General features: G+C 44.8%; 1 protein-coding gene across 3 annotated transcripts in view; it reads right to left on the reverse strand.

The window, feature by feature from the left end:
- Positions 1-19,564, reverse strand: part of RFX1 (regulatory factor X1) — a 1,726,663-nt gene that overhangs the window by 1,063,171 nt on the left and 643,928 nt on the right. For all 3 annotated transcript variants that reach the window (XM_044057089.1, XM_044057092.1, XM_044057093.1), the window contains exon 8: positions 6,184-6,278. In XM_044057089.1, coding sequence (XP_043913024.1) covers positions 6,184-6,278 — 95 coding nt within the window. The remainder of the gene's footprint in view (positions 1-6,183; positions 6,279-19,564) is intronic.

Genomic DNA, 19,564 nt, shown 5'->3' on the forward strand with positions numbered 1-19,564 from the left:
TCAAAGGGAAGTCATTGAGACTGTTTACCATAGGGTGGTGTCTTGTTGTTTCCAGATTTGGAAGTGGAAGCACCCCATTGCTTATTCTGAAAGTCCCTTGGGACTGAAACCTGGTGGTTTTGGAATGTCTGGGTTTGGCCGTAGTGGCTCTGGAAGGAGCTGGAAAGGACCAGTTCTTAGCAGGCCAATGCCTACTAAATCTAGGAGGTTGCACTTGTAAGAAATCTTTCACAGTTTGCATAGATTTAGCTTTATCTTCCATCTTTTTTAGAACTTCATTAGCCTTATTGCCAAATAAGCGGTCCTGCTGTAAAGGAGCATCCAACAATTTTGCTTTAACATGATCAGGCAGAGATTGCTCCTTAAGACAAGCATGCCTTCTAAGCACAGACCCAGTAACAGCAGCCCTTCAAGAGGCCTCTACGGAATCAAAACCACACTGCAAAGTATGTTTGCCAACTTGTTCAGCTGAATGCAATAAATCCTGCAATTCTTTATTCTCCACACAGTCAGAAATCAACATCATTTTCTGTTTATGCAGTCCCATGATATGGTGTTGATATTTTAGCATATGGAATTGGCAGTTTAAAGCCCTGATTGCTAAGGTTGCAGAAGTTTAAACCTTTTTACCCCATCTATCCAGCGCCTGGAGTCTCTATCAGAAGGGGTAGGATTTTTAGCAGTAGAAGCCCTAATGCCCTTGGGCCCCTGTGAAATGGTTTCAGGGTCTGCAACAGGATTTTTGAAAAGGAATTTGTGGGATTCAGGAACCCTGTAGTACCTGACTGGTTTGCTAGAGGCTGTAGGCAAGTAATCAGGGGCCATACTGGATACCGAAAACACATCAACAATATCTAGTACAGGAGGTATAGCCAAAGGCCTATGCTGAGGAAGAAGAAGGAAATCCCTAAGCCTCTTTTTGGATTCAGAGAAATCCTGAAGTTCCCAGTGGAAATGCTCCCTTAAGGTATGTAAAGTTTCCCCAAAAGAGAAATCCTCAGGTGGAGAAGCAGAGGGAATGGAATCCTCTGCATCAGATTCCTCATAAGTAGGAATGGACAAATCCAGATCATTAGAAGAGTCAGAAGAAACAAGAGTCCTGTTCAGAAGATTCATAGTCAAATTCAATCCTAGGCCTCTTGGGGGGGGGGGGGGGGGTTGACTACCCCTGATTAGAGTAATTAAATCTTCAGCCATTTTGAACATTTGTTTTTTTAGGTATAGGGGCCTGAACATGTGGCCTGAGCATCGGTTTTTAGACATAGATCGAGATTTAGGCCTTAGCACTGAAGTTGGAGTTGGTTTAATATGCAAGTCTGTAGGCCTGAATACACCCTCAGAAGCCGGTGTCTGCTCAGCGGCTCCGGATACATCCAAGGTAGAGACATCCGCGGATTCCATATGTGAAGCATCTTGCGGCATACCGGACTCTGAATGGGTCTCAGTAGAGGCCTGCGAATCAGAAGTAGCGGGTATCAGGGGCTGCGAAAGCGCCTCACTGAGTACCGGCGAACTGGCAACTGGCTTAGGAGAAGCGTTGTCGGCAGTTTTGGACCTCAACGGGCTGTCTCTGTCTTTTTCTTTGCGTTTTTCGGTATTACGGTAGTCGGATGACTAACCAATGTAATTTCTGGATAATTAAACTGAGAACCAAAATATTTTGAAGCAAAAATGTACTGACGATGGATAGTGCACTGATTAAATAAAGCACAAAACCGACAGCAAAGTACATCGTGGTCAGGGCCTAGGTAAGGAATACAGTACAAATGAAAATCCTTACGAGTTATTTGCTTTCCACAAGTAATATAATTATTAACTTTTACTGACATCGGTAAGGAGCAAGAAAAAGTTTCCCCAACGGGGTACTTAGCTTTAAGTTGAAGACTTCGGTTCTGAAACTCGAAAACGAAAATTTCAGGAATCGGCTGACCGGCACTTGCGAACTGCTTCTGCTTCGGGCACCGCATGGCAAGAAAGACTGATGTAATGGCGTCAGATGCATTTTTTATACCCCTGACGTCATGGAAGAAGGGACAGCAACCGACGCAGGACCCAAGACTTTGTTAATCAGGCCGACTGAGGGCAACCTGACAGCAGATTACCCAAATGTAATGACTGCAACAGTGAAACACGATGAACATCAGCTCCTGCACAGAAAGAAGACGCTGCAGAGGTAGACCTGGGTTCAATGAAATTTGCTGAATCCACCACTGCATTTCTTTCTTCAGCCAAAGAAGAAAAGGAAGAACAAAACCCAGGGGATGTGCATGCTGGGAGCACAGAGATTTCAGAAACCACTGGAATTGCCACATGGAGCTTGGCCAAGAGTAGCACAGAAATAATGGATGCCATGAAACCCAGAAGTTTGAGAAACTCCCTGGCTGTCAAGGAAGTGAATGGTTGGAGGTGCTGAAAGTAGGCAAGAAAAGACTGCACTTTCTGAAGCGGCAGAAACACCATCATGATATATGCCCTTATCCTGCACCCCAGGAAGACCTGGTCCTGACATGGAGTGAGGGAGGATTTCTTGTAATTGACAGTGAACCCCAGGCTTAGAAGCAAGCTGATGGTTGTGTGGAGATTCTCCAGCAGAATTTCTGGATGAGTTACCTGAATGAGCAGGTCATCCCGCTAATGATAAATATGTATTCCTTGAAGTCTGCAAAAGGCAATAACAGGAGCCAAGCATTTTGTGAATACTCTTGGGGCCATCGAGAGTCCAAAGTGCAAAGCACAGAACTGAAAATGAGAAAAGCAACAGAAAAATGAGACTTCTTTAAAGATCTTTATACGTCTCTAAAAATGTAAGTATTTCCTGAAAAAGGGATGAATGGGGATATGAAGATATGCATGTCTGATGTTCAGAGAAAGCAGAAAGGCCTGAGGCAGTAAATGTGGCAACAAGGTCTGGAGGGGGAACATTCGTAAAGTAGGAACCTGAAGAAAGAGGCTGAGGTGAGACAAGTCTAGGATGGGTCTCCACGGGCCATCCTTCCTGGGAACTAGAAACATGTTTGAGCAAAAACATCTTCCTCTTTGGTGGGAAGGGACTTCCTGAATGGTTCACTAGGAACATAAAAATATGCTTAGGTTTCTGTAACTCCTCTTTTTCTTGAACAGGTTTGAAAAGAGGAGCAGCAGCATTAGCACCAAAGAGAGGAGAGTTATCAAGAGGAGCATCCAGAAGTTTTGGATTGACATCATCAGGCAGGGGCTGTAATGTCAACCAAGAATATCTTGTAAGGACCGAACCACATGCAGCTGATCTGGCACATGCTTCAGCTGCATCACAGCTGTACTTTACAGAACGATGAGTCACTTGGGAAGAGGCTGTCAAGACAGAGGAGAGGAGAGCCGAACCTTGACAGCAGCTGTGAAGCCTGTGACAGCAGGGCCAAAACATATTTGGACATAAGTGTTTGGTAATTAATGGCCCCTGAGGCCAGTGTAGATGAAGTACAGACTTTTTTTTACCCAGTCTCTCCATCATCTTACTGTCTTTATCAGATGGAAGTAAGGAAGTGGAAGGCACAAGTTCAGAAGGTCTATCTGCACACACAGAGATAACAGCAGGATCTGCAAGTGGACATTTAAAACAAAATTTACTGTCCTCTGGCACCTTGTAAACTCTATCTGGCCTTTTTGGGGCAAGGGGTTGACAGTCAAGATGCTCACAAGAAGACATCCAAAAAGGCACGCAATACAAAGGGTACAGCAGAAGAGGAATGGGGGTTCAATCTGTAAGCGATCATAGTACCTCTTCTGCACCTCTGAGACTTGAAAGTAGTCCCATTTAAAGAAGTCTCTCATCCTAGAAATGGTTTCTCCAAATGACATGTTCTCCTCAGTGGAGTCAGTGCCATTTGACTCTACTTCAGGGGAAGCAGAACCCAAAGGAGAAGCTATCTGCGTGGAACAGCACACTCATTTGAAGAGGAAACTTCCTCTTCAGAAGGCTCAAGGCTCCTGCTCTAAATTAGAGCTCCTTGGAACTGAAGTGGGAGAAACCAGAGGAAGAGAAGCAGCAGAGGAAGGTCTCAAAGAAATAAAGGCTTTAACAATACCCTGTGAAAGGGCCTGCCAGTCTGGAGTAGGGTCCTGAGGGGGTGAAACATGCTACAGCTTCCATTTCCTTTTAACAGGAGGATCTGCTTTAAGCTGAGAGGAAGGGACCAACAGAAGGGACCAACAGAAGGGACTGACTCTGGCACAGACGTTGAACTCTTTTCACTGGCTATGTAGTGAGAAGTACTTCAAGGGGCGCCCAAAGAGATGAGCCGTGGTTCCCCCTTACCATCCTGACTAGACATCTGTGAAATCTCTGTGGATGTGCTAATAGCAACTTCCTTAGTGGCCTACAATGCGGTACCTGCTGCAAGAAGATTGTCAGCAACTGTGCAGGCCTCCGGGTCTTCATCAGCCTTGAGAGGGATGTTTGGATTCAGAGGAGCAGCCAAAGATTCGGGCCTAAGTTTTTTTATCTTCTCCTTTGGAGGTTCACTGGACAGACCAGATGGACCCGATGTATCCTCCATAACAAGTGCTAGTCACTTTAGTCTCTGGTTCTCCAGATAAATATTTAAAGCAGACAGATGACTGTGGAGCATCTTAGGGACAAATGCCTGACAAATCCCAAATGCTTTATTAAGTGTGTGCAGACCCTAGACAGAACAGACACTGGTAGTGAATATCTTTGCATGGAATCTGTCTTCCACAATGGCACTTGTCTTTCTTGGATGACATAAATCTCCAAAAACATGCAGTAGCAAAAAAAAAAAAAAATACAAGAAATATCCTCCAACAGGGCACTTATTTGAAAACAGCAACCACTCGGCAATCAGACGAATGACAGAAGGTGGCGTTCGGACTGGCGGCAGAGAAGTTCTGAGGATGGCATATGCAGACGTGACTTTCAACGTGACTTTCATGGCTTACACATCCTGGTAATTTCGTGCAACTTCCCAAGTACCTTGCACTAGTAAAAGGCTTGGCTACACTGGCCAGACATTCAGATCGCCTAGACGGAGAATCCCTCGTATTATGATTACTGCAACATGAAAATAGAAGGACAACTCCTTTGCCAATGGCTCCTCTGGCTGCTTGGGACAGGAGGGAGTTTATTTTGGATCTCACTTTGTCTATCTGGAAATGGAAGTTTAGTGACTGATCAAGCCAGTTCTAGGTATTTGAAGGATTTAAATCCCTCTGTACAACCAAAGCATAATTAGTCTCCCAAAGAACAAAAGACGTTGCTAAGGAAACAAAACAAAAATAAAATGCAAAATGTAACATGCTTTAGTAGCTATAGATCAAGTTTAAAACTACAAAGGTGTTCAAACAGCTACACTGGCTATATTACAGCCCAACTGCTTGCTAGAACAGTACCTTAAATGCCACTACAACTCAAACAGAACTAGTCTCCCAAAGAAGAACAGATGTTGCAGCAAGAAATCGAATTAAAATAAAATACATGTACCTCTGGTTCACTAGTTGCAGGCTGAATTTAGAACCCCAAAGGTGGTCAAACAGCTGTATCAATTTTATGACAGCTTGACCTCTCACTAAAGCAGTGCATTCAGTGTCTCTACAACCTGGGCAGAAATACCCCCCCAACACACACACACACAAACACACAAACACACACACACACACACACACACACACACACACACACACACACACACACACACACACACACACACACACACACACAAAACAGATGGATGGACTGTAATGCAAGCACACAGATATGTTCCAACCAGTGGCAATGACTGTGGGACACTAATGGCAGAAAAATAACAGGAAAGCATGTTTGTTTGAAAAACTGTCCAGTAGTCATTACACTAAGTAAATGCTAGTTTGCCTTGTGAACATCTCTCACAGGGGAGTCGTATGCTTCTTTTAATTAATTAGAAGCTCGACATCAGTACGACACACACAAGTAACAACTCCTGCATCACTCCCACCAGGAACTGAGTCAGTTCCTTAGTAAAGCAGGACGAGGAGGTGGGGTATAACATGCTGTGTCAAAGTGTTATTTTTTTAATATATGTATAGTGTTTCCTTGCTCCTTATGTGCATGTATCTCAGTGATTAATAGGTCACTGCTGATAGCTAACTTTAAAACACCAGTTAAGCGCATTACTCGTAAGTACCTTGTCACACTGTATGATGCATACTTACACAGTGCTTGTTGTGTAGCTGGTGTCACCCCCTTCCACGTACTGCACCTGGTTCTGGTACACATGCTGTACTGGTACCTGCTGTAACTGCTGAACCTGTGACAATGCAGGAAAAGCACAAGTCAGTACTGGCACAGTCCTATTCTAGCCTTATTCATGCCTTATTAGTACATGCCATAAAACAGGAGGGATGAATGCCTGATGGAATAGACTTGCATGACTGTACTCACCACAGCTGTACTTGAGGCAGGCCACCCCAGCTGTATATCGTAACATTTCAGCACATGCTCATTAATACATCAGTGATCTACTCAGGTACCCAGGCGTTCTCAGCAGCTGAACTCTCCCCATTTACTCCAGTGTTAACACTGGCAGACACCATCATCACATTTTCTGAGTGAGAATTTTTTTTTTTTTTTGTCCTGCCGGATTTCACTGATACTGGCGTAGCATCCAGTACTGTCCACTCTGGGTGTACCACCACTCTCCTGAAGCCTACTAGACATGCTCCAGTATTACCGGGGACAGTAGTGGATCCTAAGGGTGAGTCAGGGGCTCAGTTTTTTGTGTGTTTTGTTTTTTTTTATTTTATTTTTATATGTGCAACCCTTGTTTTCCTTTCTCTGCCTCCATGCTCACTGGTTGTGTGCGAGGACAAATCTGCTATTTGGACCACACCTCCTCTTTAGGGAGCTCACCAGTTAGCACCCTCCTCCCAGGATGGTCACCCCCATCCCTCCCTGCTGCTGCATCAATAGCCCAAGCTGCTAATCAAACCCGGGATGGCTGGGCAGCAGTAAGTTTTTTCCCCCTTTACACCACCAGAATGGCCTCTGACTGAGAAATCTTAGGTTGTACTTGGTGAACACTCTTGACAAACATACAATATACGCAATAAAAACTGTTACACCACAAATATCACACAACTGCATACAAATATTCAAAATCACCGTGTTGTATACTTGAATCAAATCCAAAACACTGACGTTTTTACTGCCACAGCAACGTTTCCCACAAAGACCTATTGGTGAGGATGGTACTGCTTATTGACCTGGAACACACACAGTCAAAGAGAACAACCAGCATGCATTTGTGGTACGTGAAATAAAGCAGTGTTTCACTAAATATTTCTGCGGGGGCAGATCTCCTGCAACTCTGCTCTAGGGAGGTACTGCCCCACACTCCTGATCTCTAAATATACTACATCTAAGGTCACATCACAGTGAAGAAAAATTAATCCCCAAGGTGTGAAAACTTAGTTATAAGATTCTATACAGGGACTGGGGTATAGAAGCAGAGCCCCCAACACTGAAAGTGCAGTACCTCTGCAAAAATGCTTGAAAACCACATGTACTCACAGTATAAGATGCCATCTATGAGTAGGCCTTCCACAATAGTTAACTGTTGTGATTTCCTTTTCTGCAACCTCCAGCTAGGCAACATTTTACTCTCCTGTTCTCATAATCAGGGTATGTGTGCCTCTTCTTTATATATGCTGTGACATCACATAGCAGCACAGAATAGCATATCCAGACCTTGTTCCACACAAGTCAGATGTCGCCTACTGACTGAGCACAAACAACATAAAGAGTATATGTGAATGCAGCCACAGAATGTTGACACTGCCAAGCATAAAGAGTGTACCTGCAGCCACAGAACGACGACACTGCCAAGCATAAAGAGCATATGTAACTGCAGCCACAGAACGACGGCACTGCCAAGCTTAGAGAGTATATGTGAATGCAGCCACAGAATGTTGACACTGCCAAGCATAAAGAGTGTACCTGCAGCCACAGAACGACGACACTGCCAAGCATAAAGAGCATATGTAACTGCAGCCACAGAACAACACTGCCAAGCATAAAGAGTATATGTAAAGTACAGTTGTGTACACCTACTATAAATGTAGATGTTCAAGTGTATTCACTGTTGCAGTCATCACATTTGGGGTATCTGCCTGCAGGTAGCCCTCAGCTGGCCTGAATACCAGAGTCTTCGGATTTCTGGTTAGATGCTGTCTCTTCTTCCATGACGTCAGGTCGTCAGGGATATAAAACATGCAGCCGACACCATTACATCACTTTTTCTTGCCCCAGATGTCAGGTGCCCCCACAATAGGAAGCAATTATATGGTATGGTATACCCCCATCAAAAAGCAAATACACCAGAAAAAATAAATATACCAAACATGAAGGAAAGGTAGCGCCAAGACAAGTCAGGGGGTTGGAGGGAGGGTAACTAGGACTGCAACAGTGAATACACGTGAACTTCTACATTTATGGTAAGTGTACACAACTGTACTATGTTCTTTGTGTTTCACTGTTGCAGTCGTCACATTTGGGTTGATTCCCAAAGCTAAGGAAGGGAGGAGGAAGTTACAGAGCATTAGGGCCAGCTATTAAGCCCTGCAAGACTGCAGTGGCAAATCCAGCTCTGGAATTAGAACAGATAGACAGGTGGTAATGCTTGGTGAAGGTATGTACAGAGCTCCAGATAGCAGCTTCTAGGATGTCCCTGGTAGGGACTCCTCTGAGAAAAGCCACAGAGGTACATGCAGCCCTGGTGGAATGTGATCTTCTCCCCTGTGGGGTAGGCTTTCCATGGTGCTTGTAGCAGAAATGAATGCAATGGGCTATCCATTTGGAAAAGGTTTGCTTTGAAATGGCCTTCCCCTCTGCCCCTGCAGCGAAGCCAACTAGCAGCTGTTTAGACTTTCTGAGAGGCTTAGTCCTGTCCAAATAAAATCTAAGTTGTCTGTGCACGTACAGAGAGTGCAGTATTTGTTCCCCTTTGTTTTGTGGATTAGGGAAAAAAGTAAGCAAATGAATGGACTGACTTAGGGCCACACTAGACACCACTTTGGGCATAAAGGAAGGATTAGTCCTGAGGGAAACCCTGTCTGCATAGAAGATAATGAAGGGTTCCACTGCCATGAGGGCCTGTAATTCAGACACTCTTCTTGCTGAAGTGATGGCTAGAAAGAAGGCTGTTTTCCAAGAAAATAATTTCAACTCTGCTGTTGCAGCTGGCTCAAAGGGGGGAAGAGTGAGCTTTTCCAATACAAAGTTAAGGTCCCAGGCTGGAGTGGGAGCTCTCCTGGGGAGGTCTTACATTTTTGGTCTCTCTAAGGAATTGTTTTAGCAAGAGGTGAGAGAAGAGGGGTGGCTCAGTATTATAATGTGCTGAAATGGCAGAGGCATGAATTTTAATTGAGAAAAGGATAGGCCCTTGTGGAGCATTTCTGTTAAGTACTGTAGAATATGAGATAAGCTGGGCACCGTTGTGCACATCCCCTGAGCCTGGCTCCAGGAACAGTCTCTTTTCCACTTTTCAGCATAGGATTTTCTAGTACTTGGCCTCCTTGCCTCCAGAATGACATCCAGCACCTGCTTACTGAGGGATGCTAGAGAAGAGTTCAAGGAATTAGCCAGGCTGCAAGGTTCAGGGTTTGAAGCTGAGGGTGCAGAATCTGGCCCACCTACTGGGACAGCAGGGAAGGGGTCTAAGGCAGATGCCATGGTTGCAGCAGTGTCATACTGCACAAGAGGGGGTACCAGTGCTGGCATGGCCTATCTGCTGCAATCAGTATTGTCCTTGGCTTGTCATGTTTGATCTTTAGTAGAACCTTTGAGAGGAGAGGCAGAGTGGGAAAGGCATAAACTGAGAGGTTTTCCCAGGTAAAGGACAGGGCATCCACTTTCCAAGCTTGATTGTGGGGAGTGCTTGTGCAGAATTTGTTCAATTGTTAGCTCTGAGGGGAGGCAAACAGGTCTGCCTCTGGAGTCCCCCATTTGTTCCTCAAGAGGTTGAATATTTTGGGTTCTGCTTAAGTCGTCTGCCAGTGAATTTAGTTTGCCTGGCAGGAATTGAGCTTGTAGGTGTACTTGGTAGCTCAAGGCTGTGTTCCACAGAGCCATGGCTAGTCTGCAGAGAGGGTACAAGTGGGTTCCCCCCTGCTTGTTTATGTACCACATAACTGTGGTGTTGTCTGTCTTTACCAATAGTTGTCCTGGAAGAATACGGTCTTTGAAGGCTGTCAGAGCATTCTGTACAGCTAACATTTCTTTTTGATTGATATGCAGGTGCATCTGTCTCGGATTCCATTTGCCCTGAATGCACTGCCCTGCCATGTGAGCCGCCCATACATAGTCTGATGCATCTGTTGCTAGGGTTTGGGCAACAGGGGGTAAAGTGAAAGGGAGTCCCTTGTTGTGGTAGCAGGCCTCTGCCCACCAAAGGAACTCTGTCTTCATACAAGGAATGATAAAAATCATTGTTTCCAGGTCCTGAGAATGTTGACACCATAGGCTTTTTAGATACCATTGGAGTTTCCTCATATGCAGTCTTGCATACGGAAATAGTAGAATGCAAGAGGCCATGAACCCCAGGGCTTGCAGTATTTTCCTTGCAGGCAGCTGGGGTTCTGTGGCCAATAGTTTGAAGTAGGTTGTCAAATAAGCTTGTTTCTCCGGAGTGAGGAATGCCATCTGGGAAGTTGTGTTCAAGCTTGCTCCCAGGAATACAATCTGTTGGCAGGGTACTAGGTGAGATTTCTTTTCGTTGATGGTGTACCCCAGTGAGGTTAGAAGTTTCTTTACGAATGCCAGGTGTTGTAATAGCAAGTCCTGGCTTTCTGCCTGAATCGGAAAATCGTCCAAGTATGGGTAAATTTGAATATTTCTCTGCCTACAAAATGCAATGGCTGCAGCTGAACACTTTGTGAATACCCTGGGCACAACAGATAAGCCAAAGGGAAGTGCAGAGAACTGATAGTGCACAGGGCCTGCTTTGAAGCGTAGGTATTTCCGGCAAGATTCCCTTATTGGGATGTGCAGGTAAGCTTCCTTTAAGTCTAGGGTTGCCAGCCAGGCATCCTTGGCTAGCATAGGAAGAAGCTGTTGAAGAGTTAGCATTTTGAATTTTGGAACTACCAGAAAGGTGTTGAGAATAGAGTGGCCCAGGATAGAACGCCAGGAGTTGTCTTTTCTGGGAATCAGAAAAAGTCTTGAATAAAACCTTGTGTATACTTTCTTACTCCATCTGTCTAAGGCTCTAGCTATCAGATGGGGCAGAAATTTTGGCAGCAGTAGCCTTAATGCCTTTTGCTCCTTGGGAAATGGTCTCTGGATCCGCAGAAGGATTCTTGAAGAGGAACTTGTGAGAGTCAGGTACTCTGTAGTACATGTCAGGTTTTCTGGGAGCTGGAGGTAAAGTGTCTGGGGTAAGGCTAGATTCCAAGAAAGCATCATCTACAATGTCCAGAACAGGAGGGATAGCTAAAGGCCTGTGTTGATGCAGGAGTAAGAATTCCCTAAGTCTCTTTTTGGACTCAGAGTAATCCTGGCTTTCCCAGCGGAAATGCTCCCTAAGAGTATGCAAGGTTTCACCGAAAGAAAAATTTTCTGGAGGGGAAGCAGAGGGAATGTAATCCTCTGCATCAGAATCCTCATAAGTAGATAAGGGCAAATCCTGGTAATCAGGAGCAGAAAAATCAGATTCCTGATCAGAAGAATCAGAAAGAAATTCAGTTCTAGGTCTCTTAGAGGGGGAAGGCTGGCTTCCCTTAATTAAGGTAATAAAGTCTTCAGCCATTATAAGCATTTGTTTTTGAGGCATATGGGCTTGAGCCTGAGGTTTGGTAGTCGGTTTTCTAAGCGTAGTGCGAGTTTATGGCCTGAGGGATTTGGAACTTCTGGATGGAAGCGATGGCGTCTGTTTAATATGAATGTCTGTAGGACTGAATACACCCTCAGAAGCCGGTGCCTGCACAACAGCTCTGGACCCATTCAAGGTAAAGACATCGGCAGGTTCCATAGTCGAAGAAGCATCTTGCAGCATATCGGACTCCGAATGGGTCCCAGTAGAGGCCTGCGAATCTGAAGTAGCGGGTATCAGGGGCTGTGAAAGCGCCTTACTGAATACCGGCAGACTGGCGACTAGCTTAACGGAAGCGTAGTCAGCAGTTTTGGACCTATGTGGTCTGTCTCTGTCTTTATCCTGACGTTTTTTTCAGAAGATCGGTAGTCGGACGGCTTAACAAAGCCATTTCGGAGTACTGAGATCGAGTACAAAAGTAAATGGCTGCAAAAATAGCCCAATGACGAATAGTTCGGGGGTTGAACAAGGCACAAAATCGACAGCGAGGGACATCATGGTCTGGGCCTAAACAGGGGATGCAGTAAGAATGAAAATCTCTATTGCTTTCCACAGGCAAGACAATTATTAACTTTTACTGACATCGGCTGTAGCAAGAAAAAGGATCCCCAACAGGGTACTTATCTTTTTTGAAGACTTCGGGTCTGAAACTCGAAAATGAAAATTTCAGGAGACGGCCAACTAGCACTTGCGAACTGCTTCAAACTGCTTCGGGCACCACACGGCAAGAAAGACTGATGTAATGGTGTCAGCTGCATGTTTTATACCCCTGACGACCAGACGTCATGGAAGAAGAGACAGCATCCGATGCAGAAATCTGAAGACTCTGGTATTCAGGCCGGCTGAGGGCTTCCTGCAGGCAGATAACCCAAATGTGATGACTGCAACAGTGAAACACGAAGAACATCTGCAGCCACAGAAAGACGACACTGCCAAGACACAGAGGGATGACAGAAAGGTAATGAGCAGCTACAGTAGAAAAACACTGCAAAGATAACGAACACAGTTTGCTAATATTTGTAACACTGCAGAAAGTCACTGCACAAACAACTGATGTTGTGAGCTGGTATTTGTAACACCCTGCAGAAAGCCTTGGCACAGAACTTATACAGTGAGCCAGTATTTGTAACACTGTACTGAAAGACAGTGCACAGATAACTGGTACAGTGAGCTGGTATTTGTAACACACTGCAGAAAGTCACTGCACAGATAACTGATACAGAGAGCTGAGATGGTATTTTTAACAATCTACAGAAAGTCACCAAATAGATATTCGAAACAGGTTCATAGGAGACTACTAAGCTAACGGCTTAAGGGTCCTTATAAGCACAACTAATATAACCCGATTTTACCCAATATATGGCCTCTAGGGGCAAGAGGATGGCATGGATTTTTGCCTGTGCATTGAGTATCTTACAGATTGCCCCTGTCCATAAGGAGCACAGGCACTACTCCAGGTGTGAATTTGTGATTCTCCATACATTGATCCAAACTACATTTAAAGAGGGCCAAGGAAGGCCTCTGCTTAATGTAAATTGAAAGCCTTTTCCAAAGAAGGGGTGATCTCTGAAGCACATATATGTCTCTCCAGCATGCTTTGTTTGAGTTACTGACTAAGTTTACATTCCTATATCAGGTGGCCCTCGTGCTCACTAACTTGCAGATGTGTAACAGCTCCATCAGGGCTGAATTTGTGAGTGCCTTGTATGGTAGGCGTATGTCACCCCTTAATAGCCGGTAGGAGACAGAGTAAAGCGATAGGGCTTTCAGTCTATCCGCATAGTTCATGTTGTTTGCACCCTGTATTTTCTTTGTGAGGAACCTCTGAGGTTGCTCCAGCTGCTCTCAGTGCCTAGTCATACGTACCAAATGTTGCCCTGTACTCGATTACTGGTCTAATGAGGGCCAAGTACAACTGAGGGCCAAGTACAACAGAACTACAATTTCCTTGGATCTGGATGCTAATGCATTTGTGCCACATAAAATGACTTCCTCACCACTGTGATCATATGCCAGTCAAAGTTTAGGCTACTATCTATCTGTGTACCTATATCTCTCACCTTAGAATCTACTCTAAGGGGTGTGCTACTGATGTTGTGCTTTGCAAGAATATTTGACTTCCCAAAGGGTATGACAATGCATTTTTTTTTGCATTTAGTTTTAGGCTATGGTTCTGGCACCAATCATTTATCTGCTGTAGACTTTACTAAAGGAAAGATATCTACATAATTGGAGAATTCAATGACTGACCCCAGCTTGCAGTCATCTGCAAACTTTGCCATCCAGAGGCCTTCTTCAATAGTCTTGACTTCAGAGAAGTGTATTCTGAACAAGATGGTCCCAACACCGAGGCCTGTGGCATACCTCTAGTAACTGGTCTTTTGCTGTATCTGAATTCACCAATTTTAACTCGTGTCCTCTCCACGAACCAAATGGCTACCCATCTTGTGACACAGGGATTTCTGTCAGGTTTTGAGAGTTCATTTACAATAACTAAGTGGGGAATTGTATCAAGTGCCGTGGCCAGGTGAAGGTAGGTAGTATGCACTGTTTTACCTCATCCATAGCCTTAATGACTTTCTCAAAGAAATCCATCAGATTCACTAGGCACGACCTGCCCTTGACAAAGCCAAATTGGGTCAGGTCCAGTGTTTGGAGGACTCCTACATCATTATTTATCATGTTCACAATTACTTTTTTCCATGGCCTTTCATATAAGACTAGTCAAACGTACGGGTCTGTAACTTCCCGGCTGAATAGATGTTCTCCCCTTAATGTAGAGGGATGACCGTTGCTGTCCTTCATTCTATTGGGACAAAACCAGTCCGGAGGCTGTGGTGAAAGAAAGAGCCTAATGGGCTTGATAAGTCCTGACTTAAGCTGTTTAAGAGGCAACCTGGTCAGGTCCCACTGAAGCCATGTTTTTAGCTTTAGAGAGCAAAGTGGCAAAATGTTGGTGATAATTGGCAGTGGAGTAGTGGATGGTATTTCTTTGGGAAGAACTGGGGGTGATGAGAGGTGAAACTTGAGCTGAATTTGTCGGCCAGCAGATTTGCTTCAGGCTAAGTATAGGTGTTGCCAACTACATCACATCCCCAAAGACATACTGCAAGTGGATTGGACACGCTAAAATTGGCCCTAGGCGTGAGTGCGTGCTTGTGTGTGCCTTCTGTGGAAGGTTGGGCGCCAGGTTGGCAACTCGACACCGTAAAACCTCCACTGCCAATCATGAGCAGACAAGGTGATCTGCTGTGGCGACCCCTAAACGGGAAAAGCTGAAAGAGAGAGAGAGTTGGGTGTTGTCCTTAAGACTGCGACCATAACTGAAAAAATGTCTTATGGTTATCCTTAGCTTTGAAGGCTATTTTTTTTACCTCAAAGTCTGCTTTCAGAGACTTGACTAGTTCCTGATTCACTTGTTTAGACTAATGAAGGACCTACTGCTCTGTTGTGCACATTCCCTCTTACTTCTCAACAGGATTTTCTTTCTTTTGTTGTACAACCTATTAATACCAGGTGTCCACCACTGTGGCTTGTTTTTGCGGTTTAATCTGGGTTTATTTTGGTGTGCTACTGCCATTTCTATGCAGGTGTTTATATGGTCGTACAGGGCTTTTGTGTATTCCTCTGCATAGACTTCTGTGTTTTCTGGATTTGGGGGAGCCTGCAAACTAGCTACGCCATCCCTTAACAGCAGGTAATTTACCTTAGAGTAGTTCTTAAAGTTTTTGGGGTTAGGTGGGGGGACTAGATTTTCCCTTTATTTCAAGGGAGACCGCTTTATGAGCTGATCTTACCAGTGAGGACATCAGACTGGGGAAGGGGGGGAGGCGGGATTGCAGCACTCTCCCTTATTTGTCAGTACCAGATCTAGGATACTTGTTCTCCTAGTGGGAGTGCAGACTAGCTGCTCCAGGGCATTTGAATTTACAAAGTTAAGAAACTTTTGGGTCTGCATGTTGGTGGTCATGTATGCCTCCCAATTAATGGAAGGAAGGGTAGTTAAAATCACCCATAAATATGGTACTGGGCTGGATGGTGAGTGACTCTAGTAACTTCAGGTATGATGTATGGGGTTTTCCTGGTTCATGGTGGGGGGCCTGTAGCTAGCAAGAATATGGTAACAGATTTTTCCCGTGGTTAGTTAGACATAGAGTAGCTCAAGCATGTCATATTGTTTGACCAGCCTTGAGGTGGACTTATCTTTTATGTAGATACCAGATACACTTCTGCCTTTTGCTCTTGTATGTTCAGTGGGTGGTTGGAATGTATGAAAGGCATTATAGCCATGTACTGCCAGACTGCTTTCCGTGGCTTTGAACCATGTTTCAATAACTGCATAGAAGTCAGCATCCTCCAGGGCGAGGGGAGCTTCCAAGGAGTGCAGTTCCTTGTTAAGGCTTCTAGCACTGATCAGTAACACCTTTAACTTGTCCTGAGTAACTTTTGTTATGCTGGACGGTTTGTCTGTTCGGCAGTGCCTAAACAGAGCATTATAGAGGTGGATAATGTTTTGGCCAATAAAAAAGCATAGAGGTGACAGGTGAAAACCATGCCTGGCAAAGCAGCATAGCCAGTCATCCATGTCCTCCCTGGCTGACAAGTATTGGACCCCTTTGGAATGATAAGTCAATTGTTAATGTCAATTATTTTCTGCTGCTATTGTGATATCATCCTTGGAGATGGTAGAATGCAGCTCAGTGCCAGGCTCATACCTGCTGGAATTGTGGCATCATTCTTGTGATAGTAGAATACTGCTCAGTGCCAGGCTCGTACCTGCTGGTACTGTGGCATATTCCTTGGAGGTGGTAGGATGCTGCTCAATGCTAGGCTCATACCTGCTGGTATTGTGGCATCATCCTTGGAGATGGTAGGATGCAGCTCAGTGCAAGGCTTGTACCTGCAGGTTTTGTGTCATAATCCTTTGAGATGGTAGAATGCAGCTCAGTGTCAGGCTCATACCTGCTGGAATTGTGGCATCACTCTTGTGATGGCAGAATACTGCTCAGTGCCAGGCACGTACCTGCTGGTATTGTGGCATCATCCTTTGAGATGGTAGAATGCTGCTCAGTGCAAGGCTTGTACCTACTGTTACTGTGGCATCATCCTTGGAGATGGTAGGATGCTGCTCAGTGCTAGGTTCGTACCTGCTTGTATTTTGGCATCATCCTTGGAGATGGTAGGATGCTGCTCAGTGCTAGGTTCGTACCTGCTCATATTTTGGCATCATCCTTTGAGATGGTAGAATGCTGCTCAGTGCCAGGCTCGTACCTGCTGGTATTGTGGCATCATCCTTGGAGATGGTAGGATGCTGCTCAGTGCCAAGCTCGTATCTACTGGTATTGTGGCATCATCCTTGGAGATGGTAGGATGCTGCTCAGTGCTAGGCTCATACCTGCTTGTGGCACATACTCTGAGAGGGTGATCATTTCTCTCTTCATATAGTCCAAGGAGGTACATCTCATGTCATTTACACCATATGAACTACTGCTGAGTCATACTGGTAGTTTGGGTTAAGTGACCTGATTGCTTGTGTTCATAGGTTTATAGGTGTTTACTAGGCTAACGACCACAAGGGTCTTTTTTAAGCCTAGCCATGCATCCCAAATCTGACAAGTTCTGCTACCCCTGATAAGTGTAAGCATGGGCCCTTGGAGATAAACCATTTACAGGTTACCTGTGTCCATTACAGAAATAGGTGCCAAACCAAGGATGAATTTCCGTCTTCCCATCCAATTGTTCAAGTTGCATTTGAACTGGGTTAGGGAGGAACTCTGCTTCACAAAGATTGGGAGTCTGTTCCATAGACAGGGTAGTCTCTGGGATACATACCAGTGATCTGGTGAATTCTGGCCCCTGACAGGCAACTAACTGTAACCTTCCCCTTATCCAGCCTGGTAAGAGGGACATCGGTGCATCTCACAATGGAGCGCACTACGATCAGGATAATGGGTTGTGGAGTGTTTCACCTTAAGGGTTTGGTAACTGAGGCACAGTGAGATGTGGCTTTATGTGTTGTGGTGGAACTTGTTTTGTCTGTGTGCATGCAGAGTTTCTAAGGACCGTGTCTGAGAGGCCTTTGGGGTTTGGGTAAGTTACATGTGAGCACCTTCTCATATGTAGGTCTATGTGTGTGGTCCTTTGTGGGTGTGGTGAATGATGTGTGTGAGTCACTGACAACCTGTGTTTGTATGTGAGTCTTATCTCCAGTGTCAATATGTAACTGCCTATCTCACATACTGTGTTTGCCTGTTCGAGAATTAAGTGGTTGTCAGTGTACATAAGGCAATTGTTACATTGCCTTAGGATACCAAAGTCCACCAAACTGGATGCATAGATAGCAAAGGAGGGGAGGGTGTAACTGGACGAGGGAAGGGTGCTTACGTGGTGTAATCTGCAGCCAAACTAAGATGAGCTGGTATTTGAAATACTCTGCAGAAAGTCACTGCACAGACATTTGATATGGTCCAGGTGGTATCTATAACACTCTGCAGAAAGTCACCATATAGATATTTGAAATGGAGTAGTAGAAAGCTACCAGCTAGATAATGGGTATGGAAAACAGGTATTTGTAGTACTGAACGTTTATGACATTCTAATGAGTAACCTTAGAAGAATCTCAAGAAGTGAAAGCTAAATCTCCAGGAAAAGGAGCTGAAAAGACAAAAAGGCAGAAGCTCAGGGGCAGAATTAGATAACACTGAGGTGCCGAAAGTAAGACAGCTCTTCCAACCAGAGTCCAAGTAATAACACTTGGTAAAGGTGTGAGATGACTACCGAGTGCATAAAGATTTGTGAAGTGCTAGACAATGCGTGAACAAACAGTAGAAACAGACGCACCTCTTGCGGAGTAACCTTTGACAGCAGCCTTTTCAGAGTTGTCTGCAGGTTGATGGCAAAACACAGCACAACTACTAATCCACATGGAGAGAATATCTTGACAACTGCCAGTCCCTTTCTCCCTGGAGTAAAGAAAACAGACAAAGGTTTGCCCTTTCTGAATTCATGCACCATGTTCAAGCGAAACCTGATCTGGTGAAGAACCAGCATGGGTTTAAAGGGCTCCTTTTTTCCTAATTTCTCCCCTCAGAAAGAAAACAAGGGAGAGACTGGACTAGTTTAATTCTGACACCAGTTTCAGGCAGTACCATGCTTTAATCCTAAGGAACATCTGATCCTTACAAAAGACCAGATATGCTTCAAACAAGAACCCGAAGATCTGAGATCCTGTAAGTGGATGTGATGTTCCCAAGGAAAGTGCCCTCCAAGAGACAAGTACATAAACCACTACATCAGCTGGTGTCAATCAAGAAGGTCCATTTCCTAAGGAGTAGAATATTATTCAAAGGATGGACAAAATGCAGGCACTTAACTGTTTAACCCGACAATTTTGTGACAGAGTTCACTTCCATACTCAAGAACATTTGTGATGTCCCCACTCTAGGCCAGTAATCTAGGAGCCTGAATCCTCACCACTGGCACTGGACAGGGATGTTCACTTGGAACAAAAATGTATACACCCAGTATTTCCAGATGCAGCTCCCTGCATCAAGCACAATTCCACTTAAGAGCATACAGGGAACACATTCATTCCAGGGTTTGCATTTCTCTACTTGTCTCCCTCCAAGTCCCCAATGAGACTCCCCACTGGCACAGCTATAGAGTTAAGAACTCATGTGAAACCAGTGCTTCGTGCCCCTGCTCCAAGTAGCTGACACATGCGCGCG

This window comes from Protopterus annectens, chromosome 15.part0, assembly GCF_019279795.1.
Source record: "Protopterus annectens isolate FY-2018-M chromosome 15.part0, PAN1.0, whole genome shotgun sequence".
In the NCBI taxonomy this organism is placed as follows: domain Eukaryota; kingdom Metazoa; phylum Chordata; order Ceratodontiformes; family Protopteridae; genus Protopterus; species Protopterus annectens.